Consider the following 20865-nt stretch of genomic DNA (forward strand, 5'->3'; position numbering starts at 1 on the left):
TGACCTTTCACCTTTCCTCACAGGCACCTGTGGAGGGGGCTCCTCCCAGGCAGGCCTAAGAGCTGCCAGGTATAAGGATAAGGATGAATATGGGGGTACTGAATCACCCCCCAAACAGGGGAGCCCCTTGGAGCTCCCCAGGAGACATTCCAGCAGCAGTGGGGGGGGGGCATCAAAGTCAGAGCCAGAGTGGGTGCACTGTGTCCAGTCAAGTCTTCTGCAAATGAGGCCCAGGGATGCCCGAGACCTAGAGTCCTGGGCCCAAGATCAAGGTTGGGGGCGTGGGCCTGGTCAGGTCAGGCCACATTTATAATATCAACAACAGTAACAAATACTTAGGGCTCTTATGATATCATTTGAAGCAAATAATTCGGACCTTACAACTTACTTTACTGTGCAGTTGAGGAAAGAGAGGTCCACAGAGGGTAAGAAACTTGCCCAAAGCCACAGAGCTCATAAAGAGCAGAGCCACGGTTTGAAACTAGGCAGCCCGGCTCCAGGCTTTGCTCCCCGTCACGACACTGTGTTGCCTCTTTGTGAGTTCAGGACAGTGAGGAGCAGAGGAGGAGGGCGGGGGGCTGGGTGTTCCGTGGGGAGGTGACAGGCGAGGATAGAAGGACCATCCAGTGGGTGTTTACCCAGGTCTGGCTGATGGTGCTGAGCCGAGGGGCCCTATGGGTCCCTGGCACCGAGGGGCACTCAGGCCGTCCCTCCCTCCCACCCTGCCCTCCTCCTTGGGGGCCGGTGCCTGCAGCGCTGTTGCGGTCCTGCAGCGGGGAGCCCCGCCCAGGCAGGGGCCCGGTGGGCCGAGGGTGAGGGCACCGTGTGGAAGAGGGCACTCGGGGGGCTGGCCACCTGGTGCACACAGACGTTGCACTTGTCACAGAACACCATCTCGTTGCCGTCTTCGCCCTCAGGAGAGCGACACACGTCACAGACGACGTCCTCGTCATACTCGATGCCCAGCCCCTCCTGTGTCTCGATGGCCCTCGCCATGTTCTGGTGGCACAGCGTCTCCATCTCCTCCAGCACGCGCTCCAGCGTGAGCTCGTCCAGCTCTGGCCTGTCTGTGAGCACAACAGGGGGCGTGTGAGCAGCCCGGCTTGTGGGGGCAGATGGGTGGCAGGGTTTCCGCTCATCTGCCGTGACCTGGGAACCCAGGCCGACTGTCACGGGCCTCAGCTCCACTGTCTGAAAACCGAATGCGCTGGGCCGTCCAACCCCAAAGGCCCCGAGGCCCGTCGCTGTGCCCCGACACTGGACAGCCTGCCTGTGACTACGCATGCATTACGTGTATGTGCTGATAACGGGGACATGGCTCTGGGACGCGGCGGGCTCTACGGGGAATCCTGCGGGGAGGCCCCTGAAGGGGCCTGAGTACGACAGAGCTGGCCCTTCCTGCAACAGGTCAGTGCCCTCCGGCTGGAGGCCCATGCCCTCCGACGCTGGGCACACGTGTCATCCTCCACCTGCCTGTGTGTGCCCTCACTCCTCACGGGACGGTCTTGTTCACCGGCCTACCCTCAAGGACGGTCAGTCATGTGCTGTCACTGCCCGTGCCTGACAACCACAGAAACTGAGGCACAGCTATGCTGCAAGGACTGCCACCCCGGGGCCACTCGGTGCCAAAGCCCAGTCGTGGCTGCTGTCTGAGCGTGAGGATGCTGAAGTTCTGAAGGACACCCTGCCTGGCCTGCTCCTGACCCCATTCTCAGCCTGGCAGGTCACCTACCCATCTCCTTGAGCTCCGAGTTGATGAGCTCCAGCCAGTAGGCGTCAATCTCGTCCAGGTCATAGCGGCTGCCCCCTGGCCAATCAGGCTGGGAGCCCTCGCCAAGTTCGGAGTTGCTGGGGGACACCTGGTTAGGGGGGCCTTCCAGAGGTGGGAGGATCCTAGGAAATCAAGAGGGGGTGTCATGAGGGGAGAGAACCTCAGCCTGCTACCCTTGCTGGGTCTGGGGTCATCCAGTGAGTTGGCCGGCCCAGCTGAAGACCTAGTGGGCAAGTGAGGCATGAGACTCTGACCCATGCAGGGCCCACCTCCTTTCACTGTCTTCTTGTACTCCCCTCCCCACACCTGCCTGCCCTGCAGTCTCACATGACTATGAGCATGCAGGACAGGGGAGCAAAGGGCTATGGGGCAGCGTGGTGGATGGGAGTGGGGCTGACCCACAGCCCTCTAACATCCATCCACAAACACCCATTCTGCTCAGAGCACACCTTACCTCTCCCCCACCCCCCCACAATCAGGGCACGCGGGCCTTGGCCAAAGCCTCGGGACCTGGATCTGCTCGGCCTGCAGGGGGCGTTACAAGTTCTGTCCTAGGCAGTTTCCAGTACCAGCCACTCCGGACAAGTGGCACAGAGCCACGTGGGCTCCAGGTCCTTCAGCACACACCTCAAGGCCGGGGATTGTCTCTGTGCTCTTGCAGGCCCTGGCCCCTCCTTACCAACAGCCTGAGAAGAACTGAGGCCAGGTCTCCTCTGGGGTGAGAGGAGTCCTCCCCAGCTACAGCACTGCAGCCCAGGGTGGCCCTTTCCACATAAAGAAGGTCTACTGTCACCGAGACCAGTGTTGTCCACAAGCCTTGTCCCTTCCCCAGAAAGAATGCTACCCGAGCAGGGAGTCTGTCTGCAACGCTCCCCCCACCCCGAGACGGAAACCGCCTCCCCTGGAAACAAAGAAGCACCCACTGTCGTCCCAGGATCGCAGGCCAGGAACACCCTCCCTCAGGCCGTGGCTCTGCCTCCGAGGCAGCTGGAAGGGCCCAGGCTGCGGGACGAGGCCTCAGAGCCTGGCTCCACACTGAGTGTGCCTCTAGGCGGGCCACCGAACTTCTCCGTGTCCCAGCGGGCTCAGGAGACAGGGCTCACCTTCTACGGTTGGCGTGAGGAGGAAGCGCAAACTCTCAGGACAGTGCCTGGCACATGACACACCCTGTATGTGTGAGTGTGTACTGTGAGACCTCTGGGTGTCACTCTGCTCCCTCTGACATGGAATACAAGCGCTCGTGGCCCTGGGAGGCCAGTTTCCCATCTCGGTTCAGCGGTGTGCTGCCCCTCAGTTCCCGATACCAGTTCAAAATGCCAGCTCCCCACCTCCCCCCCACTGGTTGCCATGGTTATTGCTGTGGAGCCTGGCCTCCATCTGGCCAGCCCTGCTGGGGCTGAGAGGCCCCTCACTGGCCCGAGAGGCCTCCTGGGGTCGGAGGCAGGGCTGCCAGGGGCTGTGACTCAGCCAGACTGGGGAGAGGAGGGCAGAGCCCTGGACTCCAGGAAATGCCCCGGGCGTCAGCAAGAGAGGCAGGAAGGATGGAGGAGACAGAATGGCCTCCAGGCGGGGAGGGAGGCCCAGAGGCAGTTTCGGGGGTTGGGGGGGGGCAAGGAGAAAGGGAAAGATGCCCAGGTTAAGGAAGACCTGAGGTAATGCCAATGATAATGGTCTCCTCGCATTTCCTCAGGTCATTTCCAATAGAAGCAACACCAACACGCTTACTCCTACAAAATCCTGCCTTTCCTCACAAGGCTCTTATTTGAATACGTTCTTTTAAAGACACAGACTGATTTTTGCAACGACCCTGGCTCTGCCTGTGCCCCCAGTGTGTGCTTAGTTGGGGTTCTGGATAACCTTGTCCGAGTGCCCCCCACCTACTGGCCTAGCTACCCTGGCCTGCGTGCTCAGGCAGCTGCTACCTGGCCGGAGCTCTCGGGGCCCATACCACATTCCTTTCTCTGGGAGCCTGGGGCCAAGGGCTCACATCAGAAAAGGCACTTCCTGGGCTTCCGGGGCCTCTCGCCTTCAGCCGTCTGGCCTCTCTGGCTCTGGCTGCGGAGGAAGCTCTCGCACCAGGCAGGGACCACCCTGACCCTCGGCCAAGGCCTCAGTCTCAGCGGCAGCCAGCTGTGCTGAGGCCAGCTGGGAGGAGGCGGGTGGCTGGGCTGGGAGCTGGGGGAGCTGAGGGGTCTCTACTCCAAAAGACCAGACAGACACCAGAGGCTGGCTCAGTCGTGGGCTGAGTCTTCTGGCCTCACTGAGGGAGCAATGCAGGCCCTCACTCAATTCACAATCTTGGGGCAAGACACATTCTCATTACCTAGATAAATTTCAGACCATGAGGTGGGGGACCTGTCCAGGGCCAGGGCGGCAGGGCAGGGCAGCCAGAGCCAACACTGGGTGAGGAGGGCACCAGGCTCTCTCTGGGCCTCACTGGGGTGAACCAGGGGTGTTCCCAGGGCCTGTGATTTCCTGGCCTTGCCCACTAGGCCCCGCCAGTGGGTAGTGAAGGGAATTCCCCAGAACTTCCCGACTTCCTCATCTATACAATGTGGGCAGTAATATGTGCTAATGTTATAGGGCAAACAGGGTCACGAAAGGAGAAGATGAACGTAACAGCTGAGCACAGCGAGTTCTCAGGAAGAGAGTTCCTGTCACAGTGCAGACTGCAGTGGCCACCGCTCCGGCTCCAGGCCAGGGCCGTGGGAGCACTGAGGACAGAGAGGCTGGGCGGGACGGGGGAGGGGCATGCAGATCTCTCCAAGAGAGCGCCCGGCCCACCTGCAGCCACTCCTCTCTCCTCTCCTCTCCTCTCCTCTCCTCTCCTCTCCTCTCCTCTCCTCTCCTCTCCTCGGAGCTGGCTGGCCAGGCTGCCTGGCTCCCACCAGCTCCCAGCAGCCGTGCACATGCAGGGAATGCACCTAGCAGAGCCAGAGCAGTCTGAACACGTGCCCTCCTCCTGATGTCAACAGATAAAGGCAACCGAAGCCAAGCTACTGGTGTGGAAGCATCTGCAATCAATTGCCCAGGCCAGCGGATGTTTCCGGAACCACCTGACATTGACATCAAGGAGAGGGGGCAGACTGCTGGGCCAGGCTTAATTAGGACTCACCTCTCTCTGCCCAGCTGGCGGCCAGACCCTCCCCTCCATCACTCTGGGCCCTCGGCCCATGTTTTGTCACTCAGTCCTCAGCACCACGCCATCAGGCAGGTACCGTTCTTAGGGGAGAAACAGGCTCCAAGAGGGCAGACAATGCCTCAGTCTGCAGCGGCGAGGGTGTGAAGCTGGCTAGGAGCCCGACTCTCACGTCTGGCCCTGCACAGGGGGTACGGAGTATAAATTCCTTCTCCAAATGCCACATGTGCTCCCTTCCAGAAATCTGGAGCTCCCCGGTTCTCACAAGGCCTACAACCAGCACTGGTGGGTGCTCAGCCCTCAGCAGCTGAGGGAGGATGAGCCCTGCCCAGCACCCAGTCCTGACGGAGAACCCAAGCAGGGATTAGCCTGCTTTGCCTCTGTAATCCCAGGTCCAGCCCAGGCCTGGCACCAAGGGGGCCCCGGGTGTCTGCGAGCCAGTCACGGGCGTGGCTGCCAGGAAGCAACAGTGCCAATGTCACGGGAGGTGACGGTCGTGATCTCTGCCCCAGGCCTGGTCCTATGGGCCTAAGCGAGAGCCATGGGGCTGCCAAGGACAGGAGTGGGCTGCCAATAACACGGGCTGCCCAGTCCTAGCAGGCTGGTGGGCAGGGGCGGCCAGGACAGCAGGCCCCTCTGCCCCAGACGTGACTTGGACAGTTTCCCAGGATGCAGAGACAAGCACTTGGCTGAACTCTGCTACTGGAGGCGAGGCCCCTGGCCATGAGGCCACCTCCTATTGAGAGCACCAGGGGTCTCTCTCTGACCTGCAATCCCAGAGGGGACCCGGCCCTGACCCGGCCCTGACCCAGCCCTGGCAGGGGGCCCCCTAGGAGGCCGGTCACAGCAGCCGCTTCCTGAGCACCTGTTGTGTGTACACGACTCCCTCCCACTAAGAACTCCTTAAAAAGGTTTAAGAAGTCAAGAGCACTTGACTTATCCCTGTCTTATCCCTGTCTTAAGGACTCAGTAAAAGTCTGAAGACTTCCCCGATTAAGATGGGCTTGTGGGACCCAGTCTGGATGACACCAAACCTAATCTACGGCCAGTTTCCACTGAACACTCGAGCGCCAGGCCCCGTGCCCAGTGCCTGTCACACACCATTTCCCTACGTTATCTGGACTGCCGTAGGAGGGAGGTGTCATTGTCATCATTCCCACTTCACAGACAAGGCAACTGAGGCCCAGGGAGATTACACTTCTGGCCCAAAGTCACAATGAATGTGAGTAGCCATTGGAGTCCACGCTGCTTGGTCAATCGCTGAGCCCGAGACCAAGGGCTTAGCCTCAAAGGTAAACTGCCAGTATTTCTGGAACATCTCAGTGGTTTATGGGCCAAAAAATCAAACAAAAGAAAGCTAGGCTAGAGAGGAATCCCAGGACTGGAAGGTCCCCTGCTGTGTCTTGGCCTCCCCGCACCCCCCGGCCTGGGCCCCTAGCCTGGGCTGCCCAGCTCACCTCACCACGGGCTCCGGGATGGCCTCTGCCCCGGCGGGTACCTGCACACCTTTCTCCCACTCCTGTCGCCACGGGTCAGCCAGGATGTAGTAGTCATCCGGGCTGAGCTGGTGTGAGTCTGGGATCTTCATGGCTGTGATCAAGTCTGTCCGGAAAACCTGTCGGGAACAAGGGCGGGGAGCTTGGCTTCAGACCACCTCTGGGGGGGTGGTCTGCTCCACAGGCCGGGGGAGGGAACGGCAGGTGCAACTTGGGTGGGCTTTCCACCCCTCAAAATCAGATGCCCACGCAAATGCAGTAAGCACAATAACGCGTCTTCTCTGAACCCCGCACAGTGTTTTTTGCACATAGCAGATGTTCAGTAAACGTGCTGAACTGAATTCACATGTGCTCTGACTTGTTACAGGCCAGAGTGACAGATGGGGGTGGGCCTCAGAAGGAAGAAGAAAGGCTGGGAAAGGCACAGAAGAAACAGGTCAGACAGCAGAAAGGCCTCTGTGAACGCAACACCACCACTAAGTGACCGTTCGGGCAATTTCCATCGAAGGCTTCAAATTGTATTCAGTAGTCGCAACACAGCGCTGCAGGCCCAGTGGCAAGGTAAAGAGGGCAGGGCACCCACCCCAGGTGCAAGAACTGCAGGGACCTCGTGCAGACTGTGGAGGGGGGCAGGGCTTGGGGCAGCCTGGAGGAAGGCTTCCCCACAGGTCCAGGTCTGCAAGGCCTGCTCAGCAGGGGTCCCACTGCCCTGCCCTCTGTGTGTGATGGGTAGGAGGGTGGGGTGGAGTTCCTTCTCAATCAAGCCCATCCAAGTGCCCCCAGAGCTGGGCCCGGGAGTGGGCGTACCCTAGAGCTTGGTGTTCTTCTGGTCACTCAGGAAACTATTCTTCCCAATGTTCTGTCTGTGGCCCCCCCAGGCTCCCCCCAGAACTACCTCCAAGCCCAGCCCCTGGGCCACCATCAGTGACTCTTGTGCCCTGTTGCCTGACCCCACTGTGGCCTCCCAGGAAGGGCCACTGGGGGACTTGGTGACAGCTCCAGACGACATGCCTTGCTTAGGTACCAACGTCCCCAGTGATCCTCCATGAGAATCACAAGGTAAAGACAAGGCGGCATCACTGAGACCAGAGAAACCAGTTTGAGGAGCGCTCTAGACTCGGAGCAAACTCCAAACCCGCCCCTCTCTGGAAAAGCCAGCATCTGCCGCCTTCCAGAGGCTCGCGACACACTCACTCACGGCAACCTCGGCCTGACGGGGGCCCAGCGCACTGGCTGTGCCTGTCTCGTTCGAATCTAGCGCCAGGACAGCAAGAAAACAACTGAAATGGCTGCACCAAGGGGGTTGGGGGCAGCATCTTGCAGAAATCTAATTAACAGCTGCACCTAGCTAGAGAGAACCCTGGCTTGAAAAAGGTCAAGTTCCTTGAAGACTCTATTTGCCAATATAATTTAAGCGTTAAGACGAATACCCTAACATTTAATTAGGGTGCCAGTGTGAAAAAATTAAAATGAGATTACAATTAAATGCTAATTAAACAGAAGATGGAATGTGGTAGAGATTTTACAGCCCCAATAATTTGCATATCTTATTAGCAAGCAGTGAGCCGCAGACACAAGAACACAAACTCAGGCACTCAGTGCTTTTGTGTGGGCCTTTCCCGGCTGTGGCCTGGGCCAAGCAGGCGATCGCAGCCCACAGGGGACTCAGCACTGCCTCCAAGTTCCCCCAGCCCAGGCAGGCCAAAGGGACATGCCCGTCAAGCCCCGGGGCTCTGCCACCATGGGGAGCCACCCATCCTGTCAGCCCATCTCCCCACCCCAGGAATCAACCCTTCAAGAGCCCAGTGTCACTCTGCACCCTTCCAGGGAGGCATGGGTGAGTGTGAAACCTCTCACTGTTCCCTCACCCTGGGCTGCAGCTTCAATTCCACCTCCTCCGGGATTCCTTCCCTGATCACGCAACCCAGGGAGCACCGACTGCCAGATGGAGCCACTTCCCATCCCATCGTCCTGCCTCACCTCTGGGCACTCTCACTTCTGACGATTAACTGGTGTCCCCATGCTGCTCATGTCACATCCTCTCCCTGCCACACCTGTCCTGTTCTCTACTGCATGCTCAGTGAACAGGGACTGGCACATAGTAGGTGCTCAGCAAACAGTGGCTGAGCAGCGAATGAGTGAAAGGGCTTCGGTGATGAACTTGAGGCCCCCAGGCGGCTCTTGGGAGTACTTTCCGAACGCCCGTCAACAGGGCAAGACACCTCGTAGATACACCCAAAGCTGAAATCCCCAAGCACATGGACCCAAAACAAGCAACACACAGCATCTGGCGTGCAGGGTTCAAAGCCTAAGGACCAGGGTGCTGTCCATGCTGGAGTTGGAGAGAGCAGAGTGCCAACCACACCAGCTTGGAGAAGTGACCCTGACCTAGGGACAGGCTTGGCACAGAGGACTCAGAGCAGGAAGGGTCTCTGGGCTCGACTTGGCCAGGGGGATCCAGGAGTGAAAAGTGTGGTCTCAAGACAGTTCCAAGTTTCGTCATAGGCCGCTGAGGGAACAGGTGGCAGATGGGACACCAGCGCCCTCTCGAGTGGGGACTCACAGAAGCACAGTAGGGCAGCACTATCGCATGGTGCCAGGCAACACTTCATGCCCAGTACCAACTGCTCTTGGGTTAACTTATTATTAGTCTCTCTACACCAGTTCTGAGGGAGGGGCTGCCATATCCCTGTTACCGTTGAAAGCCCTGGGACTCAGTTGGGTTAAATAGCCTACACAAGGTCCCACATGTCGGAAGTGGCAAAGGAACCCAGGCTGCGACCACCCCATAGCCCCTTTTGGCAACAGGGCTCACTGTCACTTCTGTCAATTCCCTTGAGTTAACCCGAAGTCAAATCAGGTGGCTTCTGCAAGAGCTGTACTATGCAAATCAGACAGAGGCTTTGCAAGTTGCAACTGCCCTCAAGTAGAGCTGCAGGGGAGCTGCACAGCGTACCTCACCAGCCCCGAGCCCTCTCCCGTGCAATATTCAGAGCACTTTTCTCTGCTGGCACAGGGAAGGGGCCTGCTGGGACACTGCCCCTTGCCAAAGCGGAGCCGGCCTGCCTCAGCCTCAAGGTCTCAGTCCAGCCCACATCTGCTCTGGGAAGACTTCCCCAATGCCAGGCTGGGTTCCGGGTTTCCTCGGAACTCCCACAGCCCCGGCGTGGGATCTCCTGGTTTCTGGCCACATCTCCCCAGGAGAAGGCCATCTCAGTGAGGTCTGGCCCGGCAGCAGGCTGGAGCGCAGCGGTGCGCACAGGGCCTGGCAGGTGCTAGGTGCCAACACAGGCTGAGGGACTCAGGAGCCTCCGGGGATCTGCGCCACCTTCCTGGGGTGCAGCGGGGCCACTGCCGGGCATGCCACCTTTCAGAGGAGCCTCTGTCCATCCACGTCAAACCTGCCCACAGATCTGGCAACTCACTGTAACCCAGATGTCTCTGTTTTGAGTTGCCAGAGGTTAGGCTGGGAAAAAAGGCTTGATTATTCTCCTAATATGTCTCTAAATGATTTATGAAAACTAAATAAAGAATAAAATGGACACCGACGAACTGGAGGCCTCGCTGTGGCAAGAAAGTTAGAAGCTGGAAAACAAGCAATTTTCTAAGAATGTGAGTGTTTACTATTTTTCTCTTTTTGGCAGAAATGGACAAATTGTCGTTAAAGGCCTGTTGCCTAGCAACCAAGTTCTGCTGAGCTGCTTAGGAGATGTTAATTGTAGCTTCTTCAAACGGTGGGAAGAACGTTCAAAGGTCTAAAATTCTAATGTAATAACCCATCTGAGTGCCAGAGGGGCCGGCGCAGCTCTGGTGGGAGCTTGTGGACCCTGCTCCGCCTGGAGTGAGGACACAGTTCATGGCCTGGCCCTTCGCAACCACCAGAGTCTGTCTAGCTTTCTGCCCCCATTTCTGCAGGGAGAACCCAAAGCAGACTCTGGGTTCTCCCTGCTAACCCAAAGCAGACTCTGCCTGAAAATACCACTGCAGTCCGACATGACCTCCAAAAGCAAATAAAGACAATGACAACGGGCAGCGTTCACCGTGCCATGTAGTGAGCTCTCAACTATGACCACAAGACTTGTGGATATTATTTGAATACTTCATCCCGGGACCTTGGACTCTGCTTCCTTTTCTCCAGGGTGAATTACTTACTATATCACAGTATTCAGACCAAGAGGAAGTCAGTTACTTATGGAAAGGCCCCGGCACTTGCCACAATCACTAAATATGATTGTGTCAGTATTTGTTTGGTGTCCGTCTGCTCTGATGACCGAGTTGGGAGAGGCAGAGCCTCCACCTGTAACTGGTTGATCAGGGTGCCGTGGTGGCGCAAGCCGGGCACGCTGCAGGGGTTCAAGAAATGCCTGCGGCACAAGTGAGAGGATCAGCAGATGAGCCTGGATCCACCTGAAGTGTGGCTATACTCGGAAACTCCCTGTCCTGCCTGGCAGGTGGGCTGTCCCAAGGACTATTCAGTGGGCTTCAGGAACGGGTCTTGGTCACTGTCCCCAAGCCAAGGGAAATGGAGCCCCAGTGCAGAGCTGGGAGTGGCACCCTCCCCGCTACCCTCCTGAAGATGTCTGAGGGTCTGTCCTGAAAAGTCGAGAGAAATTCCTACCAGATACCTCATTTTGATCCATTTTTTCCTGAGCACCTCGTCTCACCAGAAACAATGGTTAGTGGCGAGGAGTGGCCGCCCTGCGGTGACAGAGCAAGCCCTATGCCCCGTGCCTTGCTCGGCGATCTCGCCTAACTCACAGCGCCCCTCCCACAGACATGCACACTGAGATTCACAGAGGGAGGTTAATGCTGCTTCCAGGTCTGCACTGTGCTTTAGCCACTGTGATGCTACCTGCAAACCTGCCAGGTATTCGCTCTTTAAATAAACCTCCCTCCTGGGCTGGAGCCTGATAATGAGTATCTCGGCCAAGAGCAAAGTTAAGATACTTAAAAATTAGGCATAAAACACCAGCAGAAGAAAGGCTCAGTCTCATCCAAGATACCACATTTGGTCACACACTAAAAACACACAGACACAAATACACATTCTCTCTCTCTCAACATCTCTTTTTCTCTCACAAGGGTAACAGCACTTCCTGCTCTTAAAAGAGAATTTATTACACACATTTCTTTTGCGAGACAAGTCCCAGAGGCCAGGAGGCCTTTCCAGTTGGCGGGAGAAGCACCGTTTCTGACTACACGAGACCCAGAGGAAGGCAGCGGGAGGCTCGGAGCAGGCACTGAGCTTGGCGGCGGGGCTCTCCCCTCACCGGCGCCTGCTCCGGGCAACACAGGGGCTGCAGCTGCAAACAGGGCTCGAAACCACGGGGGAAGCCCAGAACCTTTCTGGGCATTCTCCTGTTTTCTCTCCCAAGTTGGTGGGCACCTGGCGTGTCAGCACAACATACACCGTCATTGTTTTAACATGAAATAGGTTATGCCCAGCATCTGGACACCAACTCTGCTCCTCCGGGAAAGCATCATACTGATCCCGTGGTCTTGTGCCCCAACACCATCGGGCCACCCCTGCCTTCCCCCAAGCCAGGAGGATCTCATTTGAAAAGCAAAGGTCAAGCTAATGACCTGCATTTTCACCCTTCACTTGCTGAACTTTCCCCAACACTGGGGGTCTTGGGGACACCCCAGTGTGGGCAGAGGCTGTCCATAAGGATCACCTCTTTCTCCCAGGCTCGGCCCCCAGGGGCAGAGGCTGAGCAATGGTGAGCCTGCAAAAAGGTCCCATTCCCTTGTTCAGAGATGTACTAGTTTGTCATCAGGGCCTACAGAGGAACTGATAAGACACTTCTCCAAGGAGGACATACAGATGGCCAGTAGACACACGAAAAGATGCTCAACCTCCCTCATCATCAGAGAAATGCAAATTAAAACCACAGTGAGATACCACCTCACACCTGTCAGACTGGCCATCATCAATAAATCAACAAAAAACAAGCACTGGCCAGGATGTGGAGGAAGGGGAACCCTTGTGCACTGTTGGTGGGAATGCAGACTGGTACAGCCACTGTGGAAAGCAGTATGGAGATACCTCAAAAAATTTAAAACGGATCTGCCTTTTGACCTAGCGATTCATTCCACTTCCAGGAATATATCCGAAGGAACCCAAAACACTAATTTGAGAGAACATAAGTATCCTTGTGTTCATTGCAGCATTATTTACAATCGTCAACATATGGAAGCAGCCCAAGTGTCCATCAGCAGATGAGTGGATAAAACAACCATAGGACATTTACACAATGGAATACTACTCAGCTATAAAAAAAGAAAAATTTTACCCTTTGTGACAGCATGGGTGGACCTGGAGAACATTATGCTAAGTGAAATAAGCCAGTCAGAGAAAAACACCATATGATTTCACCCATATGTGGAATCTAATGAACAAACTCAACTAATAAGCAAAACAGAGACAGACTCATAGATGGAGGGCAGATGACAGCCAGTGGGGTGGGGAGGAGGTTAGGAGGTGGAGGGATTGAGCAAAAAGGAAAAAGGGCTCATGGACACGGACAACAGTGTGGTGATTGTGAGGCGGGGAGGAAGTACAAGGGGGTAAAATGGTAATGGAAAAATACAATAAAAATATATATAAAAAATAAGATCAACTTAAAAAAAACAACACAGGAGCTGAGAGTTGGATGCCAGCTCCCACCCACCCTGCTCTAGGACCACCCAGGTCTCTGTCCCAGGGAGGCCAGCGTCACCTCCGCTCACTCCTGGTTCGCCCCCACCCACAGCTCCGCAGGTCCCAGGGAAGGACCGTCACATCTACAGACCAGAAAGTCCATGCAGGCTGCAGGGCAGGACTCTACTGATGACAGTGCTGAGGCTCAGAAAGAAACAGTCATTCACCCAAGGTCACGGAGTTCCTCAGTGGCCAAGCTGGCTGCACCCCTCATAACGGGCACTTTCCTGTGTGGACACCTGCATCCTGCTGCAGCCGGAGGACGAGCTCCCCGGGGACAGGGCCGGCTGTGAGATGCCCCTGCGTGCGTGCTGAGTTTAAGCAGTGCCAGGAGCCCTTGGGCCCTGAAGATCCATGCGCCTGCCCATGGGATGAGTTCTGACCCTCTGACTTCCTGAAGACACAGCCTTCTACTTCAAGCAGACTCCCTGGAGGAGACCTCCACCGTGTGGCTGGCCCCCCACCTGCCGCTCTGCCCTAGCCCTAGGGAGACAGCCTCACAGCTGCTTCCAGTTCTCTCTCTCTCTCTTTTTAAAAAAGATTTTATTTCTTTACTTTGAGAGACAGGGAGTAGGAGGGAGAAAGAGAGGGAGAGAAACATCAATGTGTGGTTGCCTCTTGTGCACCCCACACTAGGGACCTGGCCTGCAACCCAGGTATGTGCCTTGACTGGGAATTGAACCAGCGACCCTCTGGTCAGCAGACTGGCGCTCAATCCACTGAGCCACACCAGCCAGGGCTGCAGGTCTCTTCTTGAACTGCCCTGCCAGGAGGAGGGCTTGGCAGCAACCCGTCAGTCCCCTAGCCTCCAGGGGCGTGGGGCTGAGGTGGGGGACTACCCCCACCCACACTCTCTGCCTTTGTTTAGGTCACTGCGACAGGCTAGAAAGCCTCCCCTCCTCCCTGCAACCTCAGGATCTTCCAGGAAGGCCCAACCAGGCTGCAACTCCTGTCTTAGCAAATTAAGGAAAAAGTTCTATGGCAGTAGTTCTTAATCCTGGCTTCTAGAGGGAAGGCTTTAAAAAAGCATAGGTATCTGGGCCCCACTCCAGACCGTTTAAGCCAGAATCCCTGGGGGTGGTCTGTGATCTCCATCAGATTCAGACAGATGTGACCCACAAAGTGTTAAGCACCAACAACCAAATGGTGACGCCATTTGGTAAGACATGTCAAGCCAGAAACCCAAGGCCTCAGCACGATTTCTACACCGATGCCTCTCAGGGCCAGGCTAATAATCAATCCCGTTTCCTCCTTCAGGCCTGGCCTGGCCGACTTAATCCCCGAGCAAGAGAGCTCAGCTTTGTTGGGATGCTGCTGGCAGGCAAAGCAGAGGAAGGCAGCTGCCTGTGTCCTCGGGGTCGGCCTCAAACTCGGTGGACTTCCATCAGAAACCCTGGCCCAGGTTCCCAGGCCCCCAGGGCCCGTCCCGACAGCCCCCGGGGCCTGAGGCCTGCACCCCCCTTTCACTCCGGCTGAGGAAGGCCACCCACTGGGGCTAAGGGTGGATGAGATTCTGGGCTTCAAGGCCTCAGCCCTGTCCAGGGTCCTGACTCCTGGTCCTCCTGGTCCGAGCACTTCGTCCCGTCTGGTCCCCTTGCTCTGGTGTGGAGGGTGTCCCTTGATCTGCACCCTCAGGGTGCACTGGGAAAGGAGGGCCTTGGCAAGTCACCACCACAGGGACAGCCCCTTAGGTCTCAAGGAAACCCAGCCCCAGCCCTTTCCGTAGCTGCTGACTTCACTGTGGGCCGTGGCACTGCTGCGCTGAGTACTGTGGTCCTCAGACAGCCCACCCCTCCCCATTCAGAGGTGAAGAGAGGAAGTGAACCATGTGGCTACCAGGGAGGGGGTCCTGCACCACCTGCATTACTCTGCAAACATTTTGGCTGGGAACTTGGGCCAGACTGGGAGCAGACCCCGTGACCAGCCTGACGGCCACCCCATCCACAGGCCTCTCACTCTCTCGGGGACAGGGCCCTCAGCCCCCAGGCCCTGCAGACTGGAAAGGCCCTCCTCTCTACACCAGTCACAGAAGGAGAAGGTTACAGCCCAGCGAGATTTAGTGCAAACATTCTCTGCCGCCAAATCCTCGCTTTCATCTCTGCCTTCTCATGAGCCAAATAATTTGGAAGCTTTCATTGACGGTTTCCTCTCCGCCCTGAGATAGCTTGGAATTTATGGTGGCGATGGCTCAGCCTCCTCACTTAGGGGACGAGGGAAACCTCGAAGGCTGCTCTCCAGCCTCTGTGGGAGGGAAGCTTGTCCTTGGCCATCATTCAAGGCGGGGAGGGCTTCCTCGGCCCTCCCTCCCAGAGCCCAGGACCTGAGGGTGGGGCCTCCTGTGCTCCAACGCAGGGCCACGTGTAGCCAGCCCCCAGAAAGGGCCAGCACCAACACCCTCACGACGGCCTGGATCTATTTTTGGGTGGAGAAAGGTTCAAAGGCTCTGAGCTGGAAAACCCGAGAGGCAGGGGAATTTTCAGCCCCATGCAAATCACTCTTTCTCCTCGACCTGCATTGACACCTGTTTCCTCCCCGCCACCAGCCCGTCCTGGGTGTCAGCGACAACCCAGCCCCCGGGATTTCTGCCCGGACAGCTGGCCCCTCCTCCCACTGGTGCTGGAGGGAGGATGGAGCTCCCCAGAACTTCTCCGCCTTTCTCCAACCTGAATAGCCATGGAAAGCAGCGGGCAGATTCTTCTTCTCCTCCAAAAAGGGCATGACAACCACTGCCTCCAAGGACCAGCAGGGCACACAAAGGTAGACATTGTTTTACTGTTTCAACCATAACAATAGGGGAGCCCCTGCAGGTCTCCAGATGGGGGCAGGAGGAAGAGGGGTCCTCCCAGGGGGCTAGTCCAGGAGGACACTAAGCCTCAAGAACAGAACCCTCCTCCCAGCTTCCGGTCCAGTCCTGACTGCATTCCTAGAGGTACCTCCTTCCATCTCCACCCCTCCTCCACCGGGCCAACAGGACAGCAGGTTGGGGGATGGGTGCGGGAGGCATCAGGTCTCAAAGGCTCCCCACTCCCCACAAAGGAAGAGTCCCAGGGTCCGCCAACCCTAGGAGGTGGGAAGTCCTTTTTCAAATGCAAGTTGCTGCGGAAGACCCTCCCCCTCCCAGAGGCTGGCTAATGACCCTTCGCACCAAGACCCCTCCTGGGGTGGAGGGAGGGGAGAGGAGGGCCCAGGCTCAGAATACAGATACCTCGCCCCCGCCCCCAAGGGCCTTCCACCCTGGGCACTGTTGGCCCCCCAAACTTCAGGTCTTGGCTATATAATTTTGGAAACCTCAGTTTCCCCATTATAACAGGACTGAGAACTCTGGGCCGGCACCTTTAAGGATTAAAAAACTAAAACCTCCAGCCCAGTGCCTGGCTACTCTGCATGTAGGCTGCAGACAATGCCTCTCTTAGAGGCCCCATTCAAAACCCCCACCTTCTCAGAGACTCAGTGCTCCCTCGGCCTCTTCTGTGCCCAAAGAAAGAAAGACACTGAAGACCTAGGAGGGAGCGATGAGGCCCTAGGTGGAATTCTAGGAGCCCCACCCCCACCCCCACCGCTCGGCAGCTTCCGAAGCCACTCAGGTCTGAGTAAGGAAGGCTTAAAATGCAAACGCATGTGAACTGGGCCCAATAAGGAGCAGATAACTGGGTGATTCTGAAGATCCATCCTTCCGCCCTTCATCCGCAATCCCATCACCCTTGATCAGCTTCCAAAGTGTCCCGACTCCTACTGCATCTTACTCCATGGCCCCCGCTGGGCTCCAAGCCACTGTTGTCCAACTGCTGGTCAACTGCAACAGAAACCTTTCTGCTGCCACCCGTGTCCCCAGAAACCCTTCTCCGGCAGCCACTGGGACTTAACTTTCATTAAAACATCAGACTATGTCATTACCCTGCTGATGATCCTGGAAAAGCTTCATCTCTTGCTCAGATCAATAGAAACATCTTTACAACTTACAAGGCACCACACTCCCCCCATTCATTCCATTCAGCCACACTGGCCTGGCCCGGCGATGGCCGTGCCCTCTGCCAGGAGTGCTTCCCCCCCTCATCTGAGAAGCTCGCTCCCCCCAGGTCTTGGCTCCTTGGCCTCCCCATCCCTGCTTCACCTTCCTCTAGGACCCTGGTCGCTACCCACCTCCGAGGGCTTCTTCTCGTTCTGCCGGGACCAGCCCGGCTTGGTGCTGCTGGGCAGTTTGGAGCATCTTGAGGCGGATGTAGTGTGACCTGCAGAGAGAACACAGCCCATTAGGGGCCCCGGGAAGGCCAGGACCACCACCCACCCATCCCCAAGGCCAGCAAGCCTGTCCCTGAAGGTGCGGGAGGTGGCATCGCTGTGAGCAGCTGGTGGCCTGTCCCCACCCTGGGCCTCTCCGATGATCCACGAGGATGTAACCTCCCTTCCGCTTGCCAACCAGAAGGGGCTAGGGAAATAAAAGGCAGTGACTGGCACTCAGTATTAGCTTCCTGTGTGACCCACGACAAGTCCCTTGCCCTCTCAGATCCTCGGCCTCCTCCTGGGTATGATGCCTGGTGGACAGACAGAGGCAGTGTGGAGCCGCAGACCCACAGACCAGGCCTGAGCCTTGGCTCAGCCACCTACTAGCTTGTCACCCTGGGCAAATAACAGCTTCTCTGAGCCTCAGTGTGCTCTTCTATAAAATGGGGGGCAGAAGACTGACCGCATGCCTTCGAAGGGTGGTCGTGAGAAGCAGAGGCTATCATGCCTGCAGTCTCAGCACGCAGTGCTGCATCAGCTACTGTCCCGAGGGCCTAAGGCCCTCGCTGAACAACAGGGCTGTGGCCTCCATCCTGTGGGTCAAAGGGGCAGCAGCCATGGGTGGGCGCAGTGGTGGGGGGCTGCTGAGAAGAGAATGTGCACCAGCCTGGCCCGGATCTAATGTGGCTACAGGGCTCAGTGGCCCAGACGCCCACCCCTTGCATGTGCGCGGCCCTCACGGGTTCCTCTGCAGGCAGTGACGTTGAGAGGATGCCGCTCTTCTTGGCTCTGCTGAGCCAGGCCACAGGCAGTGCGGTCACAGCCACAGACGGCGGGATGCTGCGATCTCCCGCCACAGGGAGGAAGGGCTGGCCAGGTTTGACACCAGAGCCAAGCTGAGCCAACAGTCCCCAGAGGACAGTGAGTGAGACCTGAGCAGGGGGCAGGGACTGAGACCACACTTGCCAAACTAGTGCACCTGCTTCAGGCCTTTGGGGGGAAGGTGTGGATCTTGGGAGCTCTAAGGGTCCTCAGCGGTCTCCTTAATCCCGGGTGCTCACCACGTATGTCAACAAACTGAGGTCTGGGGAGTTGGGGCTCCAGGCCCCGCCTCCCTGGCCACACAGCCTCTTCCTCAGCCTGGGCTTCCACAAGCTCCCACCGCTGGGCGGGTCCTCCTGGCAGCGAGTCTCTCCTACACAGGGCGGTGTGGAACTCCTCGCTCCCGGGGCAGCTGAGAAGAACTGCCTGCTACTACTAGAGAAAAGCTCTCACCTTATACTGCTCCCGCAAATCTCAGAAGAGGGAGCCCTATTTTCTCCCCGACAATGTCCCCCTATCCCTAGACATCCCAAGGACACCCTCAGCCCATACACTAGCCTACCTCGGAGAGCCTGTCACAGAGACCCCGTGAAGGTCAGACCCCTTCACTCATCTCTTCAGCAAACACTCTCTGGGCACCTGCAACGCGCCAGATCCAGCTGGGGATGAGGAGCGAGCAAGACTCGACCTGTCTGAAGAAGGAGCTTACCAGTTGTTAGGTAACCATACTTATCAGGGAATTATGACAGAGACGGGTTTTCTGTGGGCCATGCAGAGGCCTCCTCTAGGGCCCCGACTCGACAGGGGGGCCACAGGGAGGGGACGTGCCCTGGGAGCCAGAGCCACAGAGGCAGAGTCCCAGAGGGGGCAGGTCTGTCCCCACCAGAGCCAAGCAGGTGCGGCTGAGACCGCCAGGGCAGAGGGAGTGGAGCGGAGAGGACCACGAGGCCCCGGGGGCCAGGGCGGCGTGGGCACTTTCCCAGGAGCAGAGGGACCTGCTCCGATGTGCGGTGCCTCCCTCCCCACCGAGACCGCAGCAGCCTCTCCCCATTCGGGCTGTGGGCCCGGTGACTGCTCACGGGCTTTCCCCGGAGGAGCCCCAAATGGCAGGCCTTACTGTCAGTGGTGTCAGAGTTGTCGCTGCTGATGGAGTATTTTCGCCTCTTCTCTTCCATCTGTAACGAAAGGCAGACCCCATTGTACTCGCAGGCAGCTCGGAAAACCCTCGATCCCCCTGAAAATCACCAGAAACCTGCCTCCCCACACTCACCCTGCCCCGGCCAGCCCCACCACCTCCCCATCTCCATGGGTAGGGAGGGGAGAGGAGGCTGCACCTCCCAGCTCCTGAGCCCGGACCCTCAGAGGAGCAGGAGTCTGGGACGAGGGGACTTGCCCAGAACCAGCTTCCTTTCGAGGAAACCCAGGCCCATCAGAGAACCCACCCCCATCCAAAAGCTGCAACTGGTGCCTTGCTGGGTGCCAAGGAGGGGAGGGCAGAGGAAACAAGATGGATTTTTCCAGGAGGACCATGCTGCCTGCGTTTATGGACAAGCCATCTCAGTCAGCACCAAGGGCACGTCCCAAAAGCGGGGGGACAGGGAGGCTCCAAACTGAGTCCCTGAGACACACCAGGCCCAGGGGTGACTGGTCCTGGGCACCCGCTTGCCCCCCGGGCCCTTCTCCTGGTAAAAGTACAAAAGTACTCAGTCGTATGGCGACTGAGGTATTTAACTTCAGGCTAAGAAGGGCAGCTCTCCCACACTCAGCTCACTCCTCTCCCCACGCTGCCTCAGCTGCCTCCAGTCTCTAGCAACCTGCTGAGTTGTGAGCTATTAGCTCCGTTTACTGGGGAGGCTCAGTGCCTTGTCCGGCTAGTAACTGGCTGAACTTGGATTTGAATCCACTTGGCCTGATCCCTAAAAGCCCGCATCAAGCTGCCTTCATCAGCTCCCACCTACTGGTAGTGCTCCCCCTCCCCACCCCCCTCCCCGCCCCCGCTATTTCCTCTAATCCTGCAGAGACCTGGGTGGCTGAGCCTGCTCCTGTGCCCTCTCGGAGGGGAGCACCCCGAGTGGCTGGTTAACCTGCCCTGGGTCTCAGGCCCAGAGCACTTTCCACCCCGTTCCAGTCTGGAACCCTGGCCACCTCCTTGCTCATAGCAAACGACAAGGAGCGGGTGTCAGTAGGGAAAAGCCCCACTGCCCCGCCCAGCCGAGGGCCTATCAGGCTCCTGGTCCCGCCTATGATCCTATCTGCTACCTGCCAACACCCCAAGTCTGTCCGTGCCAGGCCTGGGGTTCCCCTTCTCCTACTGCATATAGCCATGCAGACCTCTGAGCTGACCGGGAGGCCCACCTGCCTTGGACTAAACCTGCCACCACGTCACCCAACAGCGAGATCGGGATGACAGGAAGGTTCCCTGGGGCTGTGTGTGGCCCTGCTCTGAAGGTAAAGATGAGAGCTCTGCAGAAGGGATGCAGGTACGGAGGGATGCCCGGCAGCATGAAGGGATGCCCGGCAGCATGAGCTGCACAGGTGGCTGGGAGGTGGGGACAACTGTGCCCCGGGTGGCGGACACCGTGGTACATGGGGACCTCACGAAACCCCCAGAACAGACCCTGGGTACAGGTGGGCATGAGGGCTGCTTCCCTTTTGCAGACAAGGAAAACAAAGCAAAGAAGTGAAGTGACTTGCCCAAGATCGCAGCGCTTTTAAG

General features: G+C 57.7%; 1 protein-coding gene across 5 annotated transcripts in view; it reads right to left on the bottom strand.

The window, feature by feature from the left end:
- Positions 1-20865, bottom strand: part of JADE2 (jade family PHD finger 2) — a 49328-nt gene that overhangs the window by 19902 nt on the left and 8561 nt on the right. For all 5 annotated transcript variants that reach the window (XM_045819289.1, XM_045819307.1, XM_045819271.1 and 2 more), the window contains 5 exons: positions 19267-19324; positions 17247-17335; positions 6368-6525; positions 1733-1893; positions 856-1067 (listed from right to left, as the gene is read on the bottom strand). In XM_045819289.1, coding sequence (XP_045675245.1) covers positions 856-1067; positions 1733-1893; positions 6368-6525; positions 17247-17335; positions 19267-19324 — 678 coding nt within the window. The remainder of the gene's footprint in view (positions 1-855; positions 1068-1732; positions 1894-6367; positions 6526-17246; positions 17336-19266; positions 19325-20865) is intronic.

Source organism: Phyllostomus hastatus, unplaced genomic scaffold (assembly GCF_019186645.2).
Source record: "Phyllostomus hastatus isolate PE091 unplaced genomic scaffold, TTU_PhHast_1.1 phas_contig_150, whole genome shotgun sequence".
Lineage (NCBI taxonomy): Eukaryota > Metazoa > Chordata > Mammalia > Chiroptera > Phyllostomidae > Phyllostomus > Phyllostomus hastatus.